The sequence below is a fragment of the Castanea sativa genome, chromosome 11, assembly GCF_040712315.1.
Source record: "Castanea sativa cultivar Marrone di Chiusa Pesio chromosome 11, ASM4071231v1".
Taxonomy (NCBI): domain Eukaryota; kingdom Viridiplantae; phylum Streptophyta; class Magnoliopsida; order Fagales; family Fagaceae; genus Castanea; species Castanea sativa.
Genome location: NC_134023.1, coordinates 11,591,182 through 11,615,885, shown reverse-complemented (window position 1 = coordinate 11,615,885; position 24,704 = coordinate 11,591,182). Strand labels below are relative to the sequence as shown.

The 24,704-nt window shown below is 34.3% G+C and overlaps 2 protein-coding genes across 3 annotated transcripts; both read left to right on the top strand.

The window, feature by feature from the left end:
- The first annotated feature begins 1,167 nt into the window (after positions 1-1,167).
- LOC142615771 (putative RNA helicase SDE3) lies at positions 1,168-7,056 on the top strand. The gene is made up of 4 exons (XM_075788597.1): positions 1,168-1,419; positions 1,765-2,725; positions 4,802-5,023; positions 5,960-7,056. The coding sequence occupies exons 2-4, from the start codon at positions 1,886-1,888 to the stop codon at positions 6,953-6,955; spliced, it is 2,058 nt and encodes a 685-aa protein (XP_075644712.1). The 5' UTR covers positions 1,168-1,419; positions 1,765-1,885; the 3' UTR covers positions 6,956-7,056.
- A 10,718-nt stretch (positions 7,057-17,774) lies between these two features.
- Positions 17,775-23,992, top strand: LOC142615769 (putative RNA helicase SDE3). 2 transcript variants are annotated; one of them, XM_075788595.1, is made up of 5 exons: positions 17,775-18,028; positions 18,375-19,341; positions 20,156-20,245; positions 21,544-21,765; positions 22,820-23,992. In XM_075788595.1, the coding sequence occupies exons 2-5, from the start codon at positions 18,496-18,498 to the stop codon at positions 23,807-23,809; spliced, it is 2,148 nt and encodes a 715-aa protein (XP_075644710.1). In that variant the 5' UTR covers positions 17,775-18,028; positions 18,375-18,495; the 3' UTR covers positions 23,810-23,992. The 2 variants fall into 2 exon arrangements, with proteins under 2 accessions (XP_075644710.1, XP_075644711.1); XM_075788596.1 differs by lacking the exon at positions 20,156-20,245.
- Positions 23,993-24,704: the final 712 nt, after the last annotated feature.

Genomic DNA, 24,704 nt, shown 5'->3' with positions numbered 1-24,704 from the left:
GTTGTAATTTGTGTACAATAAAAATAATTTCAATGGTGATCTTATGTGAAAGTAATGTTATAATAATTAACCGCAATATGTCACCTCTCAGATGTTGTGAAGATAGTTATTAAAATTTAAATGTGTTATGATTGTAACATTGTTGATAAACAAAATGGACATAGAGAAATAAATTTAATTTTTTGGTAAATAATTTGTTAGTTCATTTTCTCAAAAAAAAAAAAATTATCCATCACCAATTTTGGTGTCCGTATGGCAATTTCATATTTTAATTAGGGCTATAAATGAACGAAATTGTTTATGAATAGTTTGAGCTTGACTCGAGAGAAAGATTTTTTATGTTCATTTATCTAGCATATGAACTAAGTTCATTAGGCTTAATTATCAAATAAGCTGAGCTCAAATATAAAAATGTGATCATGAACAAGTTCATGAATATAAGGCTTGATTAAAATATATATATAATTTTAAATTTTATATATATATATATATATATATAAAAGTTTGTAAACAAATTCATAAGATATTAAATATTATTTGTAATTTATTGATGACGTGAATAGTCCATAATATATTAAAATTATATTTAAATTTTAACCAATATAAGTTGGTATATCTAATTTTTATAAGTTCATAATGGGTAGGAAGGACAGAGCCATTATATATAATTAACTTAAATAATTCAACTATAGTTTAATTTTTAATTATTAGCATATATTTGTAATGGGGTAAAAAGTTTTAGTTGTAATGTTTATTATATATGAAAATGAATAAATTAATCAAGTAACTTATAAAAAAGCTCAAACTTATTTTAGAAAAAATAAACCAAATTTAAATATGTAATCTCATTTTGTACTAGGCTTGATCCTGATTAAGCTATTATTTATTGCTCTAATTTTATTCTGCTTTATATTATTAAATGCACCTTTTCTACCCTCACTTTTTAGCAAATACAATTAAAGGTATTAAAAAAAAAAAAAATGCTAACGAATCGCCTTAAGTATTAGTTAATAATCTATTTAAAAAAAAAACAATTATATTATAATAATTTTTTTTATTTTTTATAAAAATAGTGTCAAAATTTTTCTAAAATACTTATTACCACCCCAAAAATAAATCAGCTCATTTCTTCTATATAAAAAGTCACAACCTCGTCCGTACATGTGACTTTAATCCATTTCAGTTGGCTTTCCCTTGTTCCGAAGTTTTCCCTCTCCAACCATTCCCAGTAGGCAGTAGTGAAGTCACTGGTCACTATATCTGGACCCACTTGCCGACGTGGCAAGCCAGGGGTGGTGCAGGGAAAAGACTTTGGAATTGAATTTACATCCTCGTCAACCTTTGGTCCTTTATTTACCTGCAGAATTCAGACAGTCAGTGTTAGCGTTGGATCCAAGATCAAAAGAATCAAGAATCCAGGTGGGTTTTCTCTTCTACTTCTACTCTGTCTTCTATCATTATAACATGCTTATAATAGCTACGTTTCTCTGATATCTACTACATCGTACTCACTTTCTAAGATTTTCAATGATCTTTTTTGGTCTGTATGGTAGTCTGATCTTTCACTTCAGTTGTGTGTGAGTGTGTTTTGTTTTGACTATTTGTAGATCAAAACCATGAAGAACTATGAGATTCTACATTTTCTTTGCTGCCTTTTATTTTTATTTTTATTTTGTATATGTATGTATATATTCCAATTTTGCATGTTTGGTATATCATATATATGTATCTTCTAATCGATTGCTTATTGCTGTACATTTTCAGATTTACTATATGCCTTGTTGATTGAGATATCCATGTTCCACAAATTCTGAAACGTTGTCCTTATTTTTCCTCAGAAATCAAAGTGAGGTTTGATCTCAAAAAGACCATATATTTATGCGTTATGTCTTGTTTTCTTGAAATCTTGAAATGTATCCTTTGTTGCGAAGAAGATAGTTATGATGACAGTTACTCTAGAACTAGATCTAGGCCTTTTCAGCTGGAATTTGGTTCCGAAAGGAATGAATATTTGGTACGTAATTCATCTCGAACTCCAACTCCAACTCCAACAACCACAACCCCATTGTACCGTGACCACTACCAAATTTTAGCAAAGTCGTCATTGCCAAGTGCTTCTTCGCCTTATTATCAAACCAAAGTTGCAATAGATTCATGGATAAGCAGCTCAGTGACACCTCAATCTTCATCTTCATCTAAGCCGCCCCTATCTTCCTATGTGCCACCTCAATTTTCCACTAATGAAGTTTCCCACAGTTCTAAAAGTTCGAGTCCATTGCCTCCTGCATTTTCTTCCAGATCACTTCAATCTCCATCTACACAATCTGCACCTTCCTACCTATCTCAATCTTCACCTAAACCAAAACCGCTTCCCTCGTCTTCTAGTTCATCCCCATCATCTCTTAAACCTCCAGTTCCTTCTTCTAAAGCCCCATCAGCTTCTTCTCCAACTTCCTATAAACCATCTCAATCTTCACCATCTACTTCTAAGCAACCTCCAGATTTTAAGCCAATTCTGCATATAGCTCCCAATAATGTAACAGATGAAGAAAGGAAGAGAAGTTATATTTGTGAAAAGGGTACAGCCATATATGCTGTTCCTGAGGATATCAAAGGTCTGATCAAGAGAGACATTGTGCCTGAAGTTCTGAAACAGCCTTTGTCTCCTTCAACTTATAAGGCTTATTTTGCTGCCCTATTATATGCTGAGGATTACTACTTGGACGTAAGTTATCTACTTTGTCAACAAAATGTTACTTGGTATATCATACAAATTTTTGTACTATCTTCTTTGAAATCTTGTTTATAAGATATCATTTACATTAACAATTGTACCCCTATTTTGTTCAATTTAAAGAAATAGAGATAAATTGACATTATAAGGGAAAATTGACAATCGAAAATGAGGGGTTTAATACCCTCAAATCCCTTCCCCCATAAATAAAAAAAAAAAAAAAAATCCAAACAAAGTTAACCCCCCTCCCCCCTTCGCCTCCCTTCTGCTCCATCCAAACACATTGTAGATTTCAAAATGAATATATGTTAAGCTGGTACCAAGGCATGGGCTAAGAACTGATCCTGTTTAGTATTTAGCACTACTACTGCAGTATAAAAATAACTAGAGCTAGAGTGGTTTGGGTTTTGTAAGATTTGGGTCAGGTCTAATTGAGGTAGTTATGAAGCATTTGATAAGATTTAGTGATCCAGTTTTTACTAATTTAATTTCAAACAACATATACATTAGAAATATTGAAAAAATGAAAGAAATATTTTTGAAAATTAATACTGGGATGCAAATCAATGGGGTAGAGGAGCTGAATGCTAAACATGTTGCAGGTGTGACTCATTCGAGCTCTATAGTTTGCATGCATATTGCCTTCAATACAAAACAATTTTAGGTACCTATGTAAAAGATGTCATGGAAAGCCAATTGGGAACTCCCTCTTACTGGAGACAAGGAGAAGCAATGTATTGCTGGTTTCTACTGTAAATGTAATCTCATTTTGGTCATCCCTCTTCTTGAATTGGGTTTTAGTTGAGTTGTGGGTGTTTCCCACATGCAATGCTTTCCATGGTGTGTGTGAAAGAAGGGATCATACTGCTATCAGTCAAAGAAAGTCAAAATTTTAGGCAGGCGTGCACTTTTAGTTTATGCAGTAACTCTATTCATTGAGAGACTTTGTTGCCAAAATTGATGTGATTTTGCACAGCATCAATTATTTAGCATTCTGTTTTTTGGTTGGCAAAACTTGATATTCTAGTAATTCATGGATAAAGATTCCATTAAATGATGTAAGAAATTTCTTCTTATGATTTTCAAACCGGTCTTTGCATTTGCAGGTAGGTAAATTTAAATTGGTTGTGTGATCACATATAAGCTTAGGATTTTATTTCAAATCTTACAGTGTTTAATTGGAAGAAGGCCTCAACTTGAAATTGATCCAATCAGATAAACATATGATATAAAGTCCTGGAACCTGTGTCAGAGGTAATGATACATAATGAAATCAGGGCATTATTTTACACATCTACTGAAATGATCTTCCAATGTGCTCTATTTTCAAATGGAATGGTTTTATTCCATTTGTTATATCATCCAAAACAAATACTTCTGTTCAATCACAGGATCAGTTTCTAGAATATGATTAAAAGGATGTGAAATCAAATTCTTCTAATGTTTTTAAGTTGAGTTTGTCCTGGATGATGGAATTTTGTTTATGTGTTGAATTTAGGAATTAAAATTTTAAATTTCTCTATTGGATATACTTGAATGCTTGTTAAAAAGGTATCTGATTGCAGGTGTAATGAATAATTACTTTCTTTTTTTCTCAACAATAGCATTTGAACCTAGAGCATCGTAAACAAGTATATATTTTAAATGATCATCTCTTCTATTACTAGATGGAAAGCGAAGTTCTTAGATTTAAACGGTATTATACTCTTGAATAAGTGAGAGTGGCAATGTAAATGAACCAACTCATTTTCTTAAAACCTTCCATAGGAGCAAAGCAAAAATTCAAAAGTTTTTATTTATTTTTTATTTATTTATGGAATATGAAAGTTTCTTAAATTATCTTTCTCTAGTATCCCATTTTGACACTTCTTTTAAATCACTAGGAGATCTTTTGAGGGAGTATTTTACATTGTTATTTTCAGATATCCATCATACAATTTCAATGATAAATATTTTGGCTTCTTTGACTATTTTAAGTAGTATGTATAGTAAAATGTTGTGATTGATGTAATAATCTATGCTTTTGCACTTTGGCTTGTAGTAATTTTATGCTTTTATTGGAACTAGAAATGGAGTGACTTCCTTTTGAAGAAAGTGACATTGGAGTTGGAGAAAGCAGCAGTTTTTAAAAAATCAAAAAAGAATAAATATTCCAAAGGAAGTGCTGAGAAGGCTGATAAAATATTTGTAGCATTTGACATTGATCGTATTCGTGAGAAGCGGCCATATCTTTTATCAAGGGATATGGTCAATGCACGACCTTCAGATAAAAAGGTTGAGCCATTTCAGGTAAGCTTATTCTTAATTAACACATGATTAAATCACATCATTTTTCTGGAGGTAGTCTTGAGTTTTATGATTAGATAACTTGTTTTCTTTGAGTTTAAACTGGTCTAGTATTTTGGTAGTTCTGTATAGCATTTTTTGAATTTTTCTTAACTAACCTGAAGCTAAGGTTCTTGCATCACATTATTAAAATAAATTGTTATGAATTCTTCCCTGTATATGACCTTTTTTGTAATGAATTCTGTCCAATACATCTGACTTTAACTATTATATAGCCACTCAATCAACAAGTGATACAGTCAGCTATTTTGACCTGTTAATGAGGTTGTTCTTGCATTATTGGCCTTGACTAGGGTTATGCAGAGGCTTTTTATACTATTTGTTAAATTTAATTTCTCAAATATCTTAGTGGATCTTTTGAAACGAGATGAGTGAGCAGCCAAACCTCCGCACAGATCATCCTATAGTTATCTGGTGTTCAGGAAAATCTATGTGACCCGTACAATATCCTTTTGTGTGTCCCTAATTCACTTGAGAAATTCAGAGGTTACAGATCTTTGGTTGCTTTGATGCAAAAATGTGCTTCTTGAGGAGCCAAAATTCATAACATGGATGTATCCTCAAGTGATATTGAATGGATGAGCAAAATAAAAAGAGAGAGAAAGGGAGAGCGGAAGCACTAAGGAATAAATGTGGTTCGGACTAATATATATCAGGTACAATGACATGTATAAACAGATCTAGGTTATCCTATTAACCCTACAGTTATCCACATTTATTTGTGCCAAACTGAATTTTGAGAATTATACTGTTCACATTTATTTGGGCCAAACTGAATTTTGAGAATTATTTTATAGAGTGCTTATAAACATCAGTTTTTTTTTTATTTTTTTTTTTAATGATATTATTTACGACACTAACAGTCTAAATGGTAAGCAGGGTTTTGTCTATCGCGTGGTGAGAAGCAATCGTGTATTAGTTGAATTTGGAGATGATTTTCATTCACAGCATCATCCTAATCGCAAATATGATATCAGCTTCTCATTCAACAGAGTGTGTCTAAAAAGGGCTCATCAAGCAATAGAAGCTGCATTTGCATTAGATCCTTTGTCCCACAACTTACTCTTTCCTGAATGCGTCTCTCGGAAGAACATCGTTAGCCCACCTGCTCTGCTTGATGCCTATGATAAACTCAATACAAATGAGTTGAATTCAGTACGCCGGATTTTAAGCTTTCGGGGCTCACCACCTTATCTTCTTGGGGGCGAGCTCGTCGGATCTGAAGTGAAAAGGTCTCTACCTGAACCAAAAGCACCAGCAACTGCAAGAACTGGACTGGTTGTTTGTGAAGCAGTAATTGAATTATATAAAACCTTTAAAGGGAGTCGGATTCTTATATGTGCACCTACAAATCACACATGTGATGAGCTGACAATAAGTTTAAGGGAAGTGGTTCCAGACTCAGATATGTTTCGAGCCAATGCTGCATTTCGAGAGGTAAAAAGGGTACCCGTTGACATTCTGCTTTCATGTCCTATGAAAGATGAATGTTTTACATGTCCTCCACTAGCAAAACTTCGAAAGTATAAGATAATTCTGTCAACTTTTGTGAGTAGCTTTCGACTATACAGCGAAGGTATACCTGCTGGACATTTTAGTCATATTTTTCTAGTGGATGCCTCATCAACCACGGAGCCGGAAGCAACAATAGCTTTAGCTAATTTTGCTAATGAGAACACAGCCGTCATAGTTACTGGTGCACCCGGAGACTGTCCAGGTTGGGTCCGCTCTCCCATGGCTTGGAATCATGGATTGCAGAAGTCATATTTTGAAAGACTTCTTGATTTCAGGCCATATAACACCCTCAATCCAATGTTCATCACAGAGATGGTCAACTCACAGCAATATCCACTTGTATATTTGTCGCCTCCCTAGTATCTACCTGTGTTTTGTGTAAACTTTGTCATGTGTTGTGTGTATATATGTTTATTACTGCAAAGACCATCTATGGTAAAAGTTACTGCCTTCTCTCTTTCTATCTTCTGTTATAGTTCAATGCATTTTGTGTTTCTGAAAGACAGATTAGTTTTTTCTCTTGGTTCAAGGGACTGATACTTTCCATGTAAAAAAAAAAAAAAAAGACTCATACGTCCCTATCTATCTTTATATCATACAAATGGTCATAACATCATGATGCAAAAGTAAGAGCGATTTCAGGTGATATAATATTTGATTATCCGAATTTCGTTTAGAGTTCAGGCAACCTGGTGTCCTGGTATATGAAATTGTTTTCGTACCCCCTCCCTAATTAAAAAAACAAAAACTAAAACAAAAGCGAAACTACTTGGTGACATCAATATTTTATGGAAAATGAATCATCAGAAAGTATTTTATAGAATATTATCTCATTTTCTCATGTGTTGGTAGCGACCTTAAAATTAATTGAAAAATTATCTTTTGATTTTTTTTATTTAGTTTTGCATAAGATAGATTTTTTTTTTTTTTTTTTTTTTTTTTTTTTTTTTTTTTTCTAGAAAATTTTAGCAAAAAACATCTCTATTTCATGCCAAACTAAATAAGGAAAGTTAAGTGATATTTTTTTTTTCTTTTACTTTTATTTTATATATATATATATATATATATATATATATTTTTTTTTTTCTAATACTATCCAACACAGGAAAATACAAAAAAACTATCTTGACAATTGATGTATCGTTTTCCATTGAAACTCCTTAGCCACCAAGGCCAACTGAATGCTTGATTAGCCCAACAGGAATTTCTAATCGACATAAGTGATGAAAAAAAGAAATACTTTTCCCACCTCCCATATCTGAACTAGGAGTTGCCAAACCATGATGTGAGACGGACCCAGTAAGGGGGCCAGGGCCCTCTTGGCCCAAAAAAAAAAAAAAAATAGTTATATATAATTCTCTAAGCCCAACCAACCCTTACCGAGCCCCCCAGCTCAATCCTGACCGGCCCCCTAAGCCCTACCCAATTTTTTTTTTTTTATACCCATTAACACTTATAACCTTAGAAACCGATTCAGATAAAACTAAAAAAAAAAAAAAAGGTGACAGAGAGAGAAAGTCGTGAGAGACAGAGAGTGAGAGACCACGAGAGAGTGATTGGAGTGGAGAGATTGAAAGAGAGTACTGAGTACTGACTGGAGTCAGTGGTCAGCCTCGCATGACGTCGCCACAGGCCATCATCATGCCGCCTAGCCTCAGCCGCCATAGACCCATGTTGCTGCTACATGAGAAATGTTGTACTGAAGAAGGAGATGAAGTTTCCTAATGCAAAGGTGTTCAGAGCTGCTTTGAGAGAGTATGCAATTAAAAAACTTGCCATAACAGCCAGAAGCCTACACCCACCCATGCTACCACAAAGAAACTTACATGGAGATATACAAGGAGGTACTTCCTCCCATGCCTGGCCAGTCAAAATGGGTTGAGATTGGATAGCCTGCTCCTCTAGCACCTCACATATACAAACCATCAGGCAGGCCACCCAAGCAAAGAAAGAGGACTCCTGATGAGCCTAAGAACCCTTACAAAGCAAGTAGGCTGAACAGACTTGTAAGGTGTGGGAAATGCAAAAAGGAAGGGCATAACTCAAGAGGGTGCAAGGCTGGCATCACTGGGGAGACACCGTGGCAGAGGAGACAGAGGCTTGAAAGAGAAAAAGCTGTAAGTAATTGAGATTTAAATGGAAAAAAAAAAAAAAACTTGTTTTTAAACTTACAAAGGTATTAATGTACTGAAATTGGGTTTTGTTGCAGGCAAGGGGAGGGGTGCTTGCACCTAGTACCAGATCTGGATCTACACCTTAGGCTGCACCCTAACCACCATCCCAGCAGCCTACCCAATAACATGAGGTCTACCATTCAGCCTTCATCCTCACAATAAGGAAATCAAGCTTCACAGCAAGGAAATCAAGCTAGGCAATCTCACATGAGAGCAGGATGGTTCTCTTCCTCACAACCAGAGTTTCACACACTTAGGGAGACCCTACCAAGTTCTTCACAGGTAACTTAGTGTAGTTACCTCTTTCCTAGATGGTTATGTAGACTAGGATATTTTTTAACAAGTGGATCTATTTTTTATTTTGTAGCCTTCACTTGCAAATAGGAGCACTGGTGGTGTGAGGACTAGAGGATAGCTTGCTGCTCAAAGGCCACCAAAAATGAATTCAGTGGGTGGAAAGAGTAAAGGCAAGAAATGAAGCTAGTGGGAACGCATGTCAGCATTATGAGTAAAGCTAATGGGAACATGTGGGCTTGCAACTAGTGATTTTTGTTAAGACCACTATTGGCTTTTTGTATTAATTTACCAGAAGTTAAGGTACAGTACACTCCAGGTTGTTATTATGGTATGAAATTTTGTGGTATTATATGGAAGTTGTGGTATTATGTGGAAGTTGTGGTATTTGTTGGAGTATGTGTGTTTCAAACTCTTAAACTATGTTTGTGTCCTACATTGGTTAGAAATGAGTTCTCATATAAGTTTATAAACCATAGCACCACTTAAGTGGTAGATTGAAAGATAATGGGCTAAGGGTTAGAGTTGGGCTTGGGTTGGACTTAAACTTGTCTCTATCTCTCTTGGGCCTAATTCCTTTTCCTTCCTTTTACCTTAGCCCAATTTGGTTCTGCTCGTTGGGCATTAAACTTGCAGCCTGTTGGGCATTAAATTTGCAGCTCGTTGGGGCATTTATTGTGCTGCTCGTTGGCATGCACAGTAACCGTTGGTGAAGCCCATCAGCCTTACATCAATTAGCTAAAAAACCCTACAAATCACACTATTCAACACTCATATTTACTCTCTCCTTCTCCAGTTGTATCCCTCTGTTTTTGCTCGTTTCTTTTCTTTGCTGCACAAAAATTTCAGCACAGAAATATCAGCTTCATTTTTTTTTTTTTTTTAAGGAAAGGAAAGACAAGTAAGGTTGTTCCTAGTTCTTCTTGCTTAAGTGTGTGATCAACTTGAAAAAATTACTATAGTCTAATCTTGGGGGGTTGTTCAGCCAAGAGAGCCATTCACACCGAGTTCTACTCCGGGTGGCATGAATCAACCTTTAAAGACAACGCATTTTGCGTGATTCTATAGTTTGTGAGATATTTTTAACTCTATCTATTTATTTTTGTCATTGCTAAATTTTTAGGGTTTGTATTGTTGAATCAAAACTTGTTTATTTAGCCATATTTTCCAACAGTATTATGGTATGGAAGTTGTGGTATTTATTCAATTCAGTTTGTATGGAACATTATTTGTCCAAACCAGATTATAGGAAAGTTTTATTATTGTTGCTACAGATTGTGTCCTAGTAGATTTTTCCAATACAAAGTGTTTGAAAGTTGTTATTGTGAAATGGTTGTTATGATGTGTGTAGGTAACTGTATGAAACATTATTTGTCCAAACCGGATTATATGGAAGTTTATTTATTGCTACTACAAATTGTGTCCGAGTAGATTTTTCTAATACAAAGTATATGGAAGTTGTTATTGTGGAATGGTTGTTATGGTATGCGCAGGTCATTGATAATTGACCAATACTTCTTTTATTATATGCCCAGAGACTAGTGGCATGACCAATACTTCTTTCATTGAATGGTTGTTATGGTATGCACAAAACAATACTCAATAATTGACCAATTCTTTATTCATTGACACATCAAAACATTACATCAGTAAGCTAGTGCTATTACAATGCAAATTCATTAACACCATTGTCATAACTATCTTTACTAACTAATTAATTACTTCAGGGCAACAACCTCGGTCTCTTCATTCCAGAGAACTCAATTGAGCCAAAACACAACAACAACAACATAACAATAACAAAAAATATCCATGACAAAATGCATTCAAACTTCCACATTCTCTGCTTCTCTTTAGCAAACATGGCCTTTTCCTTAGCTTTTGCACAGACAGCTCGAGCCTTTCTCTCCCTCTCCTTGGCTTTAGCTTCCTCTTCAAAAGCCTTTTCTGCCATTTGCCTAGCTTCTTCTGCCATTTCCAGAGCTGTCCTTTCCCTTTCGTTGGCAAGTTGGAGAGCACTCTAAAGCCTAGACATTCTCTCTAGAGCCAAATGTGCAGTTTCATTCCCACGAGGACAGGTTGGGTTATTAAGCCAAACAAAGAAAGGACACTTAAGACCAACCTTATAACGACTACAACCTAAGAACCTCCTCCCAAAATTGTACAAACTTAGACTTGTTCTCAAAACACAAGTCTGCTCATTGCACATACGCTCACATGAACCCAAGAAATTACCACTTGATGAAGACATATTAATAAAACACGATTCTTGGGAAGCCCAAATTTAGAGTTTCACACAGTAAGTTGGCACTTGAATAAAATCTGAAACCCTAAATCAAGAATAGACACAAATATCTTGATTTTCTTTACCAACACTACCTTCCCTAGATTCGATGTTGCTCAAGTTGTGTTTTCTCCCTCTCCAGACACTCTAAACCACAAAGAATACTACGATCTCACCACAGGCCTCTCTCTCTCGAAAAGTTTTTGAGTTTTGGGTGTTTTGATTCGTGTTATGTTGTATTTTGGGGTTAAGAGGTTTTTTTTTTTTTTTTTTTTTTTAACGGCTGGGACTGAGGTGGATTACGAAGATTGACGGAAACATACCACAGGTGGATTAAATAGTACTTTTCAAACCATGGGTAGGCAAAGTGATTTTTGTCCAAACCACAGGTGGGTTATGTGTAATTACCAAAAAAAAAAAAAAAAATTTTCCCACCTCCCATATCTGGACTAGGAGTTGCCATACCAGGATGTGAGACAGACCTAGTAAGGGACCCAAGGGGGCCAGGGCCCTCTTGGCCCAAAATTAATAGAAAAATTTAGTTATATATAATTCTCTAAGCTCAGCTAACCCTTACCGGGCCCCCCAGCTCAATCCTGACCGGCCCCCTAAGCCCTACCCAATATATATATATATATATATATATATATATATATATATATATATATATATATTTTAACCCATTAACACTTATAACCTTAGGAACTGATTCAGATAAAACTTAAAAAAAAAAAAAAAAAAAACTATGTTAAGGAGACTTGCAGCCTGTCTCAGCAATGATGGGATTGCAATTTTTTTTAATAAATATATTTAATAAATGATCTTAATTCTTTCCAAAAACAAAACATATATAACCTAAATCAAGCATGTTTACTGACCCTAAATTTTGGGATTAAGAATTGTTGTTTTTTTTTAAGAATACTAAATATTTTGTGTGTGTGTGTGTGTGTTAAGAATTGTTGTTGTTGTTGTTGTAGGAGATCAGTACTTGTTGGCTCAAACTTGGAAAAGAAATTGATATATAAATATAATATTTACTAGTTGTTAACCCTTGGTTTGCACAAAATAATTTGATACAAGTACCTAAATACAATTAGCCTCTCCACACACACGTTACACATGCTCAAATGCTTTTCTATTATTTTTTTTCTAAAAAACACAAATTTCCATTTATCATAATTCGAGGTTGATGTATTTTTTAATTAAAAAAATATCTTGGGGTGTGACGAGGTGTAGCACAAATTACAAACACATTCGAAAATGTATAGATCGCCTCACACCCTTAGGTATTTTTATGATTAAAAAATGCATCAACCTCGAATTATAATGAATAAAAAGTTGTCCTTTAAAAAAAAAAAAATAGAAGACCGCTTTGGCACAAGCAACATGAGAAGGCAAGTTTTAAAATAAAATACTACTTGATACAAAGTATAAAACATGCTATTTTTCCTTTTGGCAATCAATCTAAAATGGACTTAAAGTCTGTTGATAATGGAAAAATCTTTAATGCACCGGACTTAGAGCATCAGCAACGAAAGAGTCAAATTCCAAATTTAAGCATAAAGAACCGCACTGTAGCATAAAGAACCCCTCCATTGAATGTTGTAAAAAGTAAGTATTGTAAAAAAATATACAATTGAGCTACATTGCGGTTCTAAATGTAGAACCGCATTGTAGCTCAATTGTAAAAAAAATATTAATATTTTAAGCTTAAACTTTTCTCTCTCCGGGGTCTCTCATCCCTCTCTCTCATTTTGACTCTCAGTTCCTCACTCCCTCTCTCACAACAACTCCTCCCTCCTCACTCCCTCTCTCACATCTCTCTCGTTTGAAGCTTGCACTGGTGCTTGGTTTTTGATTTTGGAGGTTGGATTGGCATCGATCGGTGGGCTGGGTTTGGATCGGCGTCTCGGCGGGCTGGGCTGGGTTTGGTTAGCAATGGAGGTCGTGGTGGGTTAGTGTTGGATCGCGTGGGTTGTGATCTACGTGGGAGTGGGTTTTGGGTCGGTGGGTGGCGGTGGTCGCGTGGGTTGTGATCTGTGTAGGAGTGGGTTTTGGGTCGGTGGGCTACAACGTGGTCAGTGGATGCAGCGGCATTGGTCTGGTGGTGCAACGACTTGGGCAGTAGGTGCAGTGGCGTGGGTCTGGTGGTGTAGTGGCGTGAGTTTGACTGTGGGTTACTGTGTGTGTGTGTGTTTTTTTTTTTTGTGGTGTTGATGATCGGAGAGGGTGGTGTTGATGGTTTGGGTTTTTTTTTTTGTTTTGGTGTTGACGATAGATAATGGGTTGCTGGTGGTGGTGTTAGGTGGTGTGGTGCAACGTGGTGGTGATTGTCGTTCTTGAGTAGAAAGAAAGAGAGAGAAAGGATAAATAATGTTGTGGGATATATTATTTTATTGTGTAGAAATATTATTTTAATGAGTAGAATAGGAAAATAGAAGTTTGGATGTTGGAAGTGTTGTAAAATTGTATTGTATAATTGATAAAGTAGCTTTTTGGATGGTAAAATAGGATAGAATTGGGAAAAATGAATGTGGATGCTCTTAGACCCAAGCCAGGCATAGAAGATGCTTTCTCCTTGATGCAATGCAATAAATAAATTTTGGATATTTCTTTGTCCAGTGTGATTAAGATCTCAAATTAATGGCTCTACCAAGTCACATTTGGAGGATTTCCTGCACACAAGTGTGGAGGAGTTGCTGCGAACTGGGTTAGGTGGCAACAATCTACAGTGACATTTATCCTAGTATCATGTGAAACACACATGGTTAGATTTTAGTTATCTTCCTCCCTTAGAGGCTTTTCTATTTGTTGGGTAAAATTTAATAATTTGAATCCATTATAATTTGAGATTACTACATTTTCTCATCACAAAATACCTAGGGGTGTAATGAAAAAAAAAATACTCATCACACCCCTAGGTTTTTTTGTAATTAAAAAATGTAGTAATTTCAAATTATAATAATTACTCTAAATTATTACCCAAAAAATCGAAGAGCCTCTGAGCACTTGTACTATATATAAAAGGATTCTCTTCTTCCAATTGGACTTTTATGTAGTTCAAAAATACTCTAATTAATAAAGGTTAACTTCATTTAGAAATAGGGTTATAAATGTCAAAATACAAATTTCATTTTGAATTAAAAAAGAGAACTCCTAAAATTTAGGATTTTTTCCTTCATGTTCAAAAAAGAAATTATAGTTACTGCTTATATCTAAAATTTATTATTTTTATTTGTTTGAAAAATAAAAATAAAAATTTCTAAATTATAATAAATACAAATTATTAATATTTACCCAAAAAAATAGAAGAGCATCTAAGCACGTGCAATGTGCGTGCTTAAAGGATATATATATATATATATATATATATATATATATATATATATATGTATGTATGTATGTATGTATGTATGTATGTGTGTGTGTGTGTGGGCGCACGCGTGTGTGTGTGTGTGGGCGCACGCGTGTGTGTGTGTGTGGTGAGCAAAAATGGACAACTAAAAAGAAACCACATGGATGCTGACGTGTTATTTTTGCACACACAATATATTTTTAGAGGTGGAAAGCATGATCACCTTTTTTAGTACCCGACTCCAACACAACAAGTAATGAACAGATTAGTTTATAGTATGTGGATTTCAGGCTGAAGAAAGAAAAAAAACCTTATATTGGTTAAGTGTTCATCCTCGGGTTTAGTCCTAAGAGGGGCTTTATAGTTGGTTAGTTCACCTCCTATTCCTCTCTCTCTCTCTCTCTCATGTTTCCCTTTTTCTATTTCTCTCTCAACCTCCTTGATCTAGACTTTTCTTGGCTTTATATAGTTAGCTAGAATGCATCTGGCCTCTACATTTGAAGGGTTAGGATTTCACTTCCTTAATACTCGTCCCATCAAGGCCTCACTAGCAGGCATATACATAAAGTTTTTAGCTATGTGGTCACTGTTCATGGTCACTTCCCTATTAATGTGGTCAGACAAGTGGTTGCAATGCATTTAATGTGAAGGGGATGACTTTTGTATCCTTCTTCTTTCTTCTCTCTCAGGTTCAGTGCCAGGTCACTCTACTCTCTTTCTAGGCTGCACTGTGCTCCCCTTGCAATGGGTTCTCATCCCCCCGAGGTGAGGTGGGAGTCCTCGGAGCCTTCGTTATACGCAATAGCTTACCTCCTCTACAAGCCACATAAGCTCTTCTTTAAGGAATCTTCATGAGGTTTACATCCTCTGGAAATCCCTCATCCATTGGATTTAACAGCTTGGGATCCTCATCTATGTATATATATATATATATATATATATATATATATATATATATATATATATATATATATATATGGCCCCTGCAATTGCGCTCTCAAAGCGTACTATTGCTACCCACCAATTCCTCACAAACCAAGCTATCCAAGGACTGCTAGATCTAACCAAACAAGTTCCTACACTTACTAAAAGATGCTAGAGCTCTTCTCTCCTCCAACGGCCCAGGAATTGATTTTGTTAACTCCGGGGCTGTCACTCTAAATTAAAATTTGAGCTATTTGTATAGTTCTTAATCAATGTGACCCAACCAGCCCTACAAACAAACCCCTCACTCTGTTTCTACAATTATCTAACCGAGTAACCATTCAAAACTTCCAAGGCCCTTCAATACCACATATAATATACCTTCCGTACAATATAAAATAAAAGATAGCCTCTTTGCCTCCAATAGGTATAGCCACACAATAATTCTCATACAACTGCTTATATAATATATTATAATTGGTGTGTAATAAAAAATTATGTCAGTAGTGAACTCAAGTAAAAGTGATTATATGCAAAATTTTCTATCAACACAATCAAGTCATGAGCATCAATAGCTCTCTTGGCTAGGGCACGAGTTAGTAAGAAGGGCACTGTCAAAATTGGCTTCGTATCAATTTCCTTCAAGAGACTTCCACTTCACCTCTCAGTGTTATGTTATGCTAGGTTCACTCAATTTTTTGTTGGCTTAATGGAACTCAAGTGACATTTTCTTGGCCACTCGATTGAGCTCTTCCACCTTAATACCTACCTATTTGAGACATAGCTTGAAAACATAAATATTGATGCTACCTCACTTAGAATTTTCATTTTTGAGAATCCCATTGCTACTAAAATATCTCTCACATTGCTATGGTGACATGTTGTAATTTGTGTACAATAAAAATAATTTCAATGGTGATCTTATGTGAAAGTAATGTTATAACTTATAATAATTAACCGCAATATGTCACCTCTCAGATGTTGTGAAGATAGTTATTAAAATTTAAATGTGTTATGATTGTAACATTGTTGATAAACAAAATGGACATAGAGAAATAAATTTAATTTTTTGGTAAATAATTTGTTAGTTCATTTTCTCAAAAAAAAAAAAAAAAATATTATCCATCACCAATTTTGGTGTCCGTATGGCAATTTCATATTTTAATTAGGGCTATAAATGAACGAAATTGTTTATGAATAGTTTGAGCTTGACTCGAGAGAAAGATTTTTTATGTTCATTTATCTAGCATATGAACTAAGTTCATTAGGCATAATTATCAAATAAGCTGAGCTCAAATATAAAAATGTGATCATGAACAAGTTCATGAATATAAGGCTTGATTAAAATATATATAATTTTAAATGTTATATATATATATATATATATATATATATATATAGATATATATATATAAAAGTTTGTAAACAAATTCATAAGATATTAAATATTATTTGTAATTTATTGATGACGTGAATAGTCCATAATATATTAAAATTATATTTAAATTTTAACCAATATAAGTTGGTATATCTAATTTTTATAAGTTCATAATGGGTAGGAAGGACAGAGCCATTATATCTAATTAACTTAAAGAATTCAACTATAGTTTAATTTTTAATTATTAGCATATATTTGTAATGGGGTAAAAGGTTTTAGTTGTAATGTTTATTATATATGAAAATGAATAAATTAATCAAGTAACTTATAAAAAAGCTCAAACTTATTTTAGAAAAAATAAACCAAATTTAAATATGTAATCTCATTTTGCACTAGGCTCGATCCCAATTAAGCTATTATTTATAGCTCTAATTTTATTCTGCTTTATATTATTAAATGCACCTTTTTCTACCCTCACTTTTTAGCAAATACAATTAAAGGTATTAAAAAAAAAATAGAATACTAACGAATCGCCTTAGCTATTAGTTAATAATCTATTTTAAAAAAATATTTAAAAAAAAAAATTATATTATAATAATTTTTTTTATTTTTTATAAAAATATTATCAAAATTTTTCTAAAATACTTATTACCACCCCCAAAAATAAATCAGCTCATTTCTTCTATATAAAAAGTCACAACCTCCACCCCCAAAAATAAATCAGCTCATTTCTTCTATATAAAAAGTCACAACCTCGTCCGTACATGTGACTTTAATCCATTTCAGTTGGCTTTCCCTTGTTCCGAAGTTTTCCCTCTCCAACCATTCCCAGTAGGCAGTAGTGAAGTCACTGGTCACTATATCTGGACCCACTTGCCGACGTGGCAAGCCAGGGGTGGTGCAGGGAAAAGACTTTGGAATTGAATTTACATCCTCGTCAACCTTTGGTCCTTTATTTACCTGCAGAATTCAGACAGTCAGTGTTAGCGTTGGATCGAAGATCAAAAGATTCTCAAGAATCCAGGTGGGTTTTCTCTTCTACTTCTACTCTGTCTTCTATCATTATAACATGCTTATAATAGCTACGTTTCTCTGATATCTACTACATCGTACTCACTTTCTAAGATTTTCAATGATCTTTTTTGGTCTGTATGGTAGTCTGATCTTTCACTTCAGTTGTGTGTGAGTGTGTTTTGTTTTGACTATTTGTAGATCAAAACCATGAAGAACTATGAGATTCTACATTTTCTTTGCTGCCTTCTTTTTTTTATTTTTATTTTGTATATGTATGTATATATTCCAATTTTGCATGTTTGGTATATCATATATATGTATCTTCTAATCGATTGCTTATTGCTGTACATTTTCAGATTTACTATATGCCTTGTTGATTGAGATATCCATGTTCCACAAATTCTGAAACGTTGTCCTTATTTTTCCTCAGAAATCAAAGTGAGGTTTGATCTCAAAAAGACCATATATTTATGCGTTATGTCTTGTTTTCTTGAAATCTTGAAATGTATCCTTTGTTGCGAAGAAGATAGTTATGATGACAGTTACTCTAGAACTAGATCTAGGCCTTTTCAGCTGGAATTTGGTTCTGAAAGGAATGAATATTTGGTACGTAATTCATCTCGAACTCCAACTCCAACTCCAACTCCAACAACCACAACCCCATTGTACCGTGACCACTACCAAATTTTAGCAAAGTCGTCATTGCCAAGTGCTTCTTCGCCTTATTATCAAACCAAAGTTGCAATAGATTCATGGATAAGCAGCTCAGTGACACCTCAATCTTCATCTTCATCTAAGCCGCCCCTATCTTCCTATGTGCCACCTCAATTTTCCACTAATGAAGTTTCCCACAGTTCTAAAAGTTCGAGTCCATTGCCTCCTGCATTTTCTTCTAGATCACTTCAATCTCCATCTACACAATCTGCACCTTCCTACCTATCTCAATCTTCACCTAAACCAAAACCGCCTCCCTCGTCTTCTAGTTCATCCCCATCATCCCTTAAACCTCCAGTTCCTTCTTCTAAAGCCCCATCAGCTTCTTCTCCAACTTCCTATAAACCATCTCAATCTTCACCATCTACTTCTAAGCAACCTCCAGATTTTAAGCCAATTCTACATATAGCTCCCAATAATGTAACAGATGAAGAAAGGAAGACAAGTTATATTTGTGAAAAGGGTACAGCCATATATGCTGTTCCTGAGGATATCAAAGGTCTGATCAAGAGAGACATTGTGCCTGAAGTTCTGAAGCAGCCTTTGTCTCCTTCAAATTATAAGGCTTATTTTGCTGCCCTATTATATGCTGAGGATTACTACTTGGACGTAAGTTAACTACTTTGTCAACAAAATGTTACTTGGTATATCATTAAAATTTGTGCACTATCTTCTTTGAAATCTTGTTTATAAGATATCATTTACATTAACAATTGTACCCCTATTTTGTTCAATTTAAAGAAATAGATATAAATTGACATTATAAGGGAAAATTGACAATCGAAAATGAGGGTTTAATACCCTCAAACCCCTTCCCCCTTAAAAAAAAAAAATCCAAACAAAGTTAACCCCCCCTCCCCCCTTCCCCTCCCTTCTGCTCCATCCAAACACATTGTAGATTTCAAAATGAATATATGTTAAGCTGGTACCATGGCAAGGGCTAAGACCTGATCCTGTTTAGTATTTAGCACTACTACTGCAGTATAAAAATAACTAGAGCTAGAGTGGTTTGGGTTTTGTAAGATTTGGGTCAGGTCTAATTGAGGTAGTTATGAAGCATCTGATAAAATTTAGTGATCCAGTTTTTACTAATTTAATTTCAAACAACATAGATAAACGTGTATATACATTAGAAATATTGAAAAAAATGAAAGAAATATTTTTGAAAATTAATACTGGGATGCAAATCAATGGGGGTAGAGGAGCTGAATGCTAAACATGTTGCAGGTGTGACTCATTCGAGCTCTATAGTTTGCATGCATATTGCCTTCAGTACAAAACAATTTTAGGTACCTATGTAAATTTTTATTTTTTAACCTCTGTAAATTTGGACTGGACATGCAACTTTGTATTGCAAATGAGTCCCTTTGCCTTTTATGCTGTAGTTTAATGCCTCACAAACTTTTCACACATATACTGCAAGGAATATAAAAGATGTCATGGAAAGCCAATTGGGAACTCCCTCTTACTGGAGACAAGGAGAAGCAATGTATTGCTGGTTTCTACTGTAAATGTAATCTCATTTTGGTCACCCCCCTTCTTGAATTGGGTTTTAGTTGAGTTGTGGGTGTTTCCCACATGCAATGCTTTACATGGTGTGTGTGAAAGAAGGGATCATACTGCTATCAGTAAAAGAAAGTCAAAATTTTAGGCAGGCGTGCACTTTTAGTTTATGCAGTAACTCAATTCATTGAGAGACTTCGTTGCCAAAATTGATGTGATTGTGCACAGCATCAATTATCTAGCATTCTGTTTCTTGGTTGGCAAAACTTGATATTCTAGTAATTCTTGGATAAAGATTCCATTAAAAGATGTAAGAAATTTCTTCTTATGAGTTTCAAACCGGACTCTGCATTTGCAGATAGGTAAATTCAAATTGGTTGTGTGATCGAATATATGCTTAGATTTTATTTCAAATCTTACAGTGTTTAATTGGAAGAAGGCCTCAACTTGAAATTGATCCAATCAGATAAACATATGATATAATGTCCTGGAAACCTGTGTCAGAGGTAATGATACATAATGAAATCAGGGCATTATTTTACACATCTACTGAAATGATCTTCCAATGTGCTCTATGTTCAAATGGAATGGTTTTATTCCATTTGTTATAGCATTCAAAACAAATACTTCTGTTCAATCAGAGGATCTGTTTCTAGAATATGATTAAAAGGATGTGAAATCAAATTCTTCTATTGTTTTTAAGATGAGTTTGTCCTGGATGATGGAATTTTGTTTATGTGTTGACTTTAGGAATTAAAATTTTAAAATTCTCTATTGGACATACTTAAATGCTTGTTAAAAAGGTATCTGATTGCAGGTGTAATGAATAATGACTTTCTTTTTTCTCTCAACAATAGCATTTGAACCTAGAGCATTGTAAACAAGTATATATTCTAAATGATCATCTCTTCTGTTACTAAATGGAAAGCGAAGTTCCTGGATTTAAACGGAATTATACTCTTGAATAAGTGAGAGTGGCAATGTAAATGAACTAACTCACTTTCTTAAAACCTTCCATAGGAGGAAAGCAAAAATTCAAAAGTTTTTATTTTATTTTATTATTATTTTTTTTTATGGAATTCAAAAGTTTCTTAAATTATCTTTCTCTAGTATCCCATCACAAGGAGATCTTTTGAGGGAGTATTTTACATTGTTATTTTCAGATATCCATCATACAATTTCAATGATATATATTTTGGCTTCTTTGACTATTTAAAGTAGTATGTATGGTAAAATGTTGTGATTGATGTAATAATCTATGCTTTTGCACTTTGGCTTGTAGTAATTTTATGCTTTTATTGGAACTAGAAATGGAGTGACTTCCTGTTGAAGAAAGTGACATTGGAGTTGGAGAAAGCAGCAGTTTATAAAAAATCAAACAAGAATAAATATTCCAAAGGAAGTGATGAGAAGGATGATAAAATCTTTGTAGCATTTGACATTGATCGTATTCGTGAGAAGCGGCCATATCTTTTATCAAGGGATATGGTCAATGCACGACCTTCAGATAAAAAGGTTGAGCCATTTCAGGTAAGCTTATTCTTAATTAACATAAGATTAAATCACATAATTTTTCTGAAGGTTGTCTTGAGTTTTATGATTAGATAACTTGTTTTTCTTTGAGTTTAAACTGGTCTAGTATTTCGGTAGTTCTGTACAGCATTTTATGAATTTTCCTTAACTAACCTGAAGCTAGAGTTCTTGCATCACATTATAAAAATAAATTGTTATGAAATCTTCCCTGTAAATGGCCTTTTTTGTTATGAATTCTGTCCAATACATCTGACTTTAACTATTATATAGCCAGCCAATTAACAAGTGACACAGTCAGCTAATTTGACCTTTTAATGAGGTTGTTCTTGCATTATTGGCCTTGACTAGGATTATGCAGAGGCTTTTTATACTATTTTTTAAATTTAATTTCTCAAATATCTTAGTGGGTCTTTTGAAACGAGATGAGTGAGCAGCCAAACCTCCGCACAGATAATCCTACAGTTATCTGGCGTTCAGGAATATCTATGTGACCCGTACTATGTATTTTTATTGTGTGTCCCTAATTCACTTGAGAAACTCGGAGGTTACAGATTATTGAACATTTCTACTTTGGCAGCAAGGATCTTTGGTTGCTTTGATGCAAAAATGGGCTTCTTGAAAAGCCAAAATTTATAACGTGGATGTATCCTCAAGTGATTTTGAATGGATGAGCAGCTCTTGAGCAGTTTGTTCATGTTAGTTGTTATATTGTTGTGAGTGAGAGATTTCATGAAAAAAGAAAAAAGGAAAAAAATAAAAAGAGGGAGAAAGGGAAAGCGGAAGCACTAAGGAATAAACGTGCTTTGGACTAATATATATCAGGTACAATGACATGTATACACAGATCTAGGTTATCCTATCAGCCCTACAGTTATCCACTTTTGACAGATGGAGTTACCAGCTGATCAAAGTCCATACCTAATAAATAATACTGTTTACATTTATTTTGTGCCGAACTGAATTTTGAGAATTATTTTATGGAGTGCTTATAAACAACATTTTTTCATTTTATGATCTTATTTACAACATTAACAGTCTAAATGGTAAGCAGGGTTTTATCTATCGTGTGGTGAGAAGCAATCGTGTATTAGTTGAATTTGGAGATGATTTTCATTCACAGCATCTTCCTAATCGCAAATATGATATCAGCTTCTCATTCAACAGAGTGTGTCTAAAAAGGGCTCATCAAGCAATAGAAGCTGCATTTGCATTAGATCCTTTGTCCCACAACTTACTCTTTCCTGAATGTGTCTTTCGGAAGAATGTCCTTAGCCCACCTGCTCTACTTGATCCCTATGATAAACTCAATACAAATGAGTCCAATTCAGTACGTCGGATTTTAAGCTTTCGGGGCTCACCACCTTATCTTCTTGGGGGCCTGCTTGTTGGAACTGAAGTGCAAAGGCCTGAACCAGAACCAAAAGGACCAGCAACTGCAAGAACTGGACTGGTTGTTTGTGAAGCAGTAATTGAATTATATGAAACCTCTAAAGAGAATCGGATTCTTATATGTGCACCTACAAATCACATATGTGATGAGCTGACGAGAAGTTTAAGGACAAAGATTCCAGAATCAGATACATTTCGAGCCAATGCTGCATTTCGAGAGGTAGATAGGGTACCCACTGACATTCTGCTTTCATGTCCTATAAAAGATGAATGTTTTACATGTCCTCCACTAGCAAAACTTCGAAAGTTTAAGATAATTCTGTCAACTTTTGTGAGTAGCTTTCGACTATACAACGAAGGTATACCTGCTGGACATTTTAGTCATATTTTTCTAGTGGATGCCTCATCAACCACAGAGCCAGAATCAACAATAGCTTTAGCTAATTTTGCTAATGAGAATACAGCCGTCATAGTTACTGGTGCACCCAGAAACCGTCCAGGTTGGGTCCGCTCTGACATGGCTAGGAATCATGGATTGCAGAAGTCATATTTTGAAAGACTTCTTGAATTCAAGCCATATAACACCCTCAATCCAATGTTCATCACAGAGATGGTTAACTTTGAGAGATGGTCAAGGGACATCTATATATAGGTCTGAGTCATTCTAATGAATTTCATGTTTTGTACTGTTCTTTCATGAACAGCAGTATCCACTTGTATAAATGCTGCCTCCTTAGTATCTACCTGTGTTTTGTGTAAACTTTGTCATGTGTTGTATGTATATTTATTACTGCAAAGACCATCTATGGTAAAATTTGGTACCTTCATTTCCTTCTCTCTTTCCATCTACTGTTCTAGCTCAATGCATTTGTGTTTTCTGAAAGACAGATCAGTTTTTTCTCTTGGTTCAAGGGACTGATACGTTCCATGTAAAAAAAAAAAAAGGACTCATCCGTTCCTATCTATCTTTATATCATACAAATGGTCATAGCATCATGATGCAAAAGTAATTGGGATTTCAGGTGATATAATATTTGATTATCCGAATTTTGTTTAGAGTTTAGGCAACCTGGTGTCTTGGTATATGAAATTGTTTTCATACCCCCTCCCTAATAAAAAAACAAAAACAAAAACAAAAACAAAAACGAAACTATTTGGTGACATTAACATTTTTATGGAAAATGAATCATCAAAAAGTATTTTATAGAATACTATCTCATTTTCTTATGTTTGGTAGCGACCTTAAAAGAATTGAAAAATTATATTTTGATTTCCTTTATTTAGTTTTGCATAAGATAAGAGTTTTTTATTTTTATTTTTATTTTTTTTTAAAGAAAATTTTAGCAAAAAATAACTCTATTTCATGCCAAACTAAATAAGAAAAGTTAAGAAATATTTTTTTTTCTTTTACTTATATATATATATATATATGTGTGTGTGTGTGTATTTTTTTCTAATACTATCTAACACAGGAAAATGGGCCAAAATGGGAAATTAGCAATAATTTCCAAACAATATAATTAGTAATTACTGTTGTAAGTGCACAA

What these genes read in the sequence shown, in the direction of transcription:
- LOC142615769 (XM_075788595.1), top strand. Translation starts at nt 18,496, where the DNA reads ATGTCTTGTTTTCTTGAAATCTTGAAATGTATCCTTTGTTGCGAAGAA. An exon ending in CTGAGGATTACTACTTGGAC is followed by an intron (nt 19,342 to 20,155) that starts GTAAGTTAACTA and finishes ATATACTGCAAG; the next exon opens with GAATATAAAAGATGTCATGG. An exon ending in AAAAGGTTGAGCCATTTCAG is followed by an intron (nt 21,766 to 22,819) that starts GTAAGCTTATTC and finishes AATGGTAAGCAG; the next exon opens with GGTTTTATCTATCGTGTGGT.
- LOC142615771 (XM_075788597.1), top strand. Translation starts at nt 1,886, where the DNA reads ATGTCTTGTTTTCTTGAAATCTTGAAATGTATCCTTTGTTGCGAAGAA. An exon ending in CTGAGGATTACTACTTGGAC is followed by an intron (nt 2,726 to 4,801) that starts GTAAGTTATCTA and finishes TATTGGAACTAG; the next exon opens with AAATGGAGTGACTTCCTTTT. An exon ending in AAAAGGTTGAGCCATTTCAG is followed by an intron (nt 5,024 to 5,959) that starts GTAAGCTTATTC and finishes AATGGTAAGCAG; the next exon opens with GGTTTTGTCTATCGCGTGGT.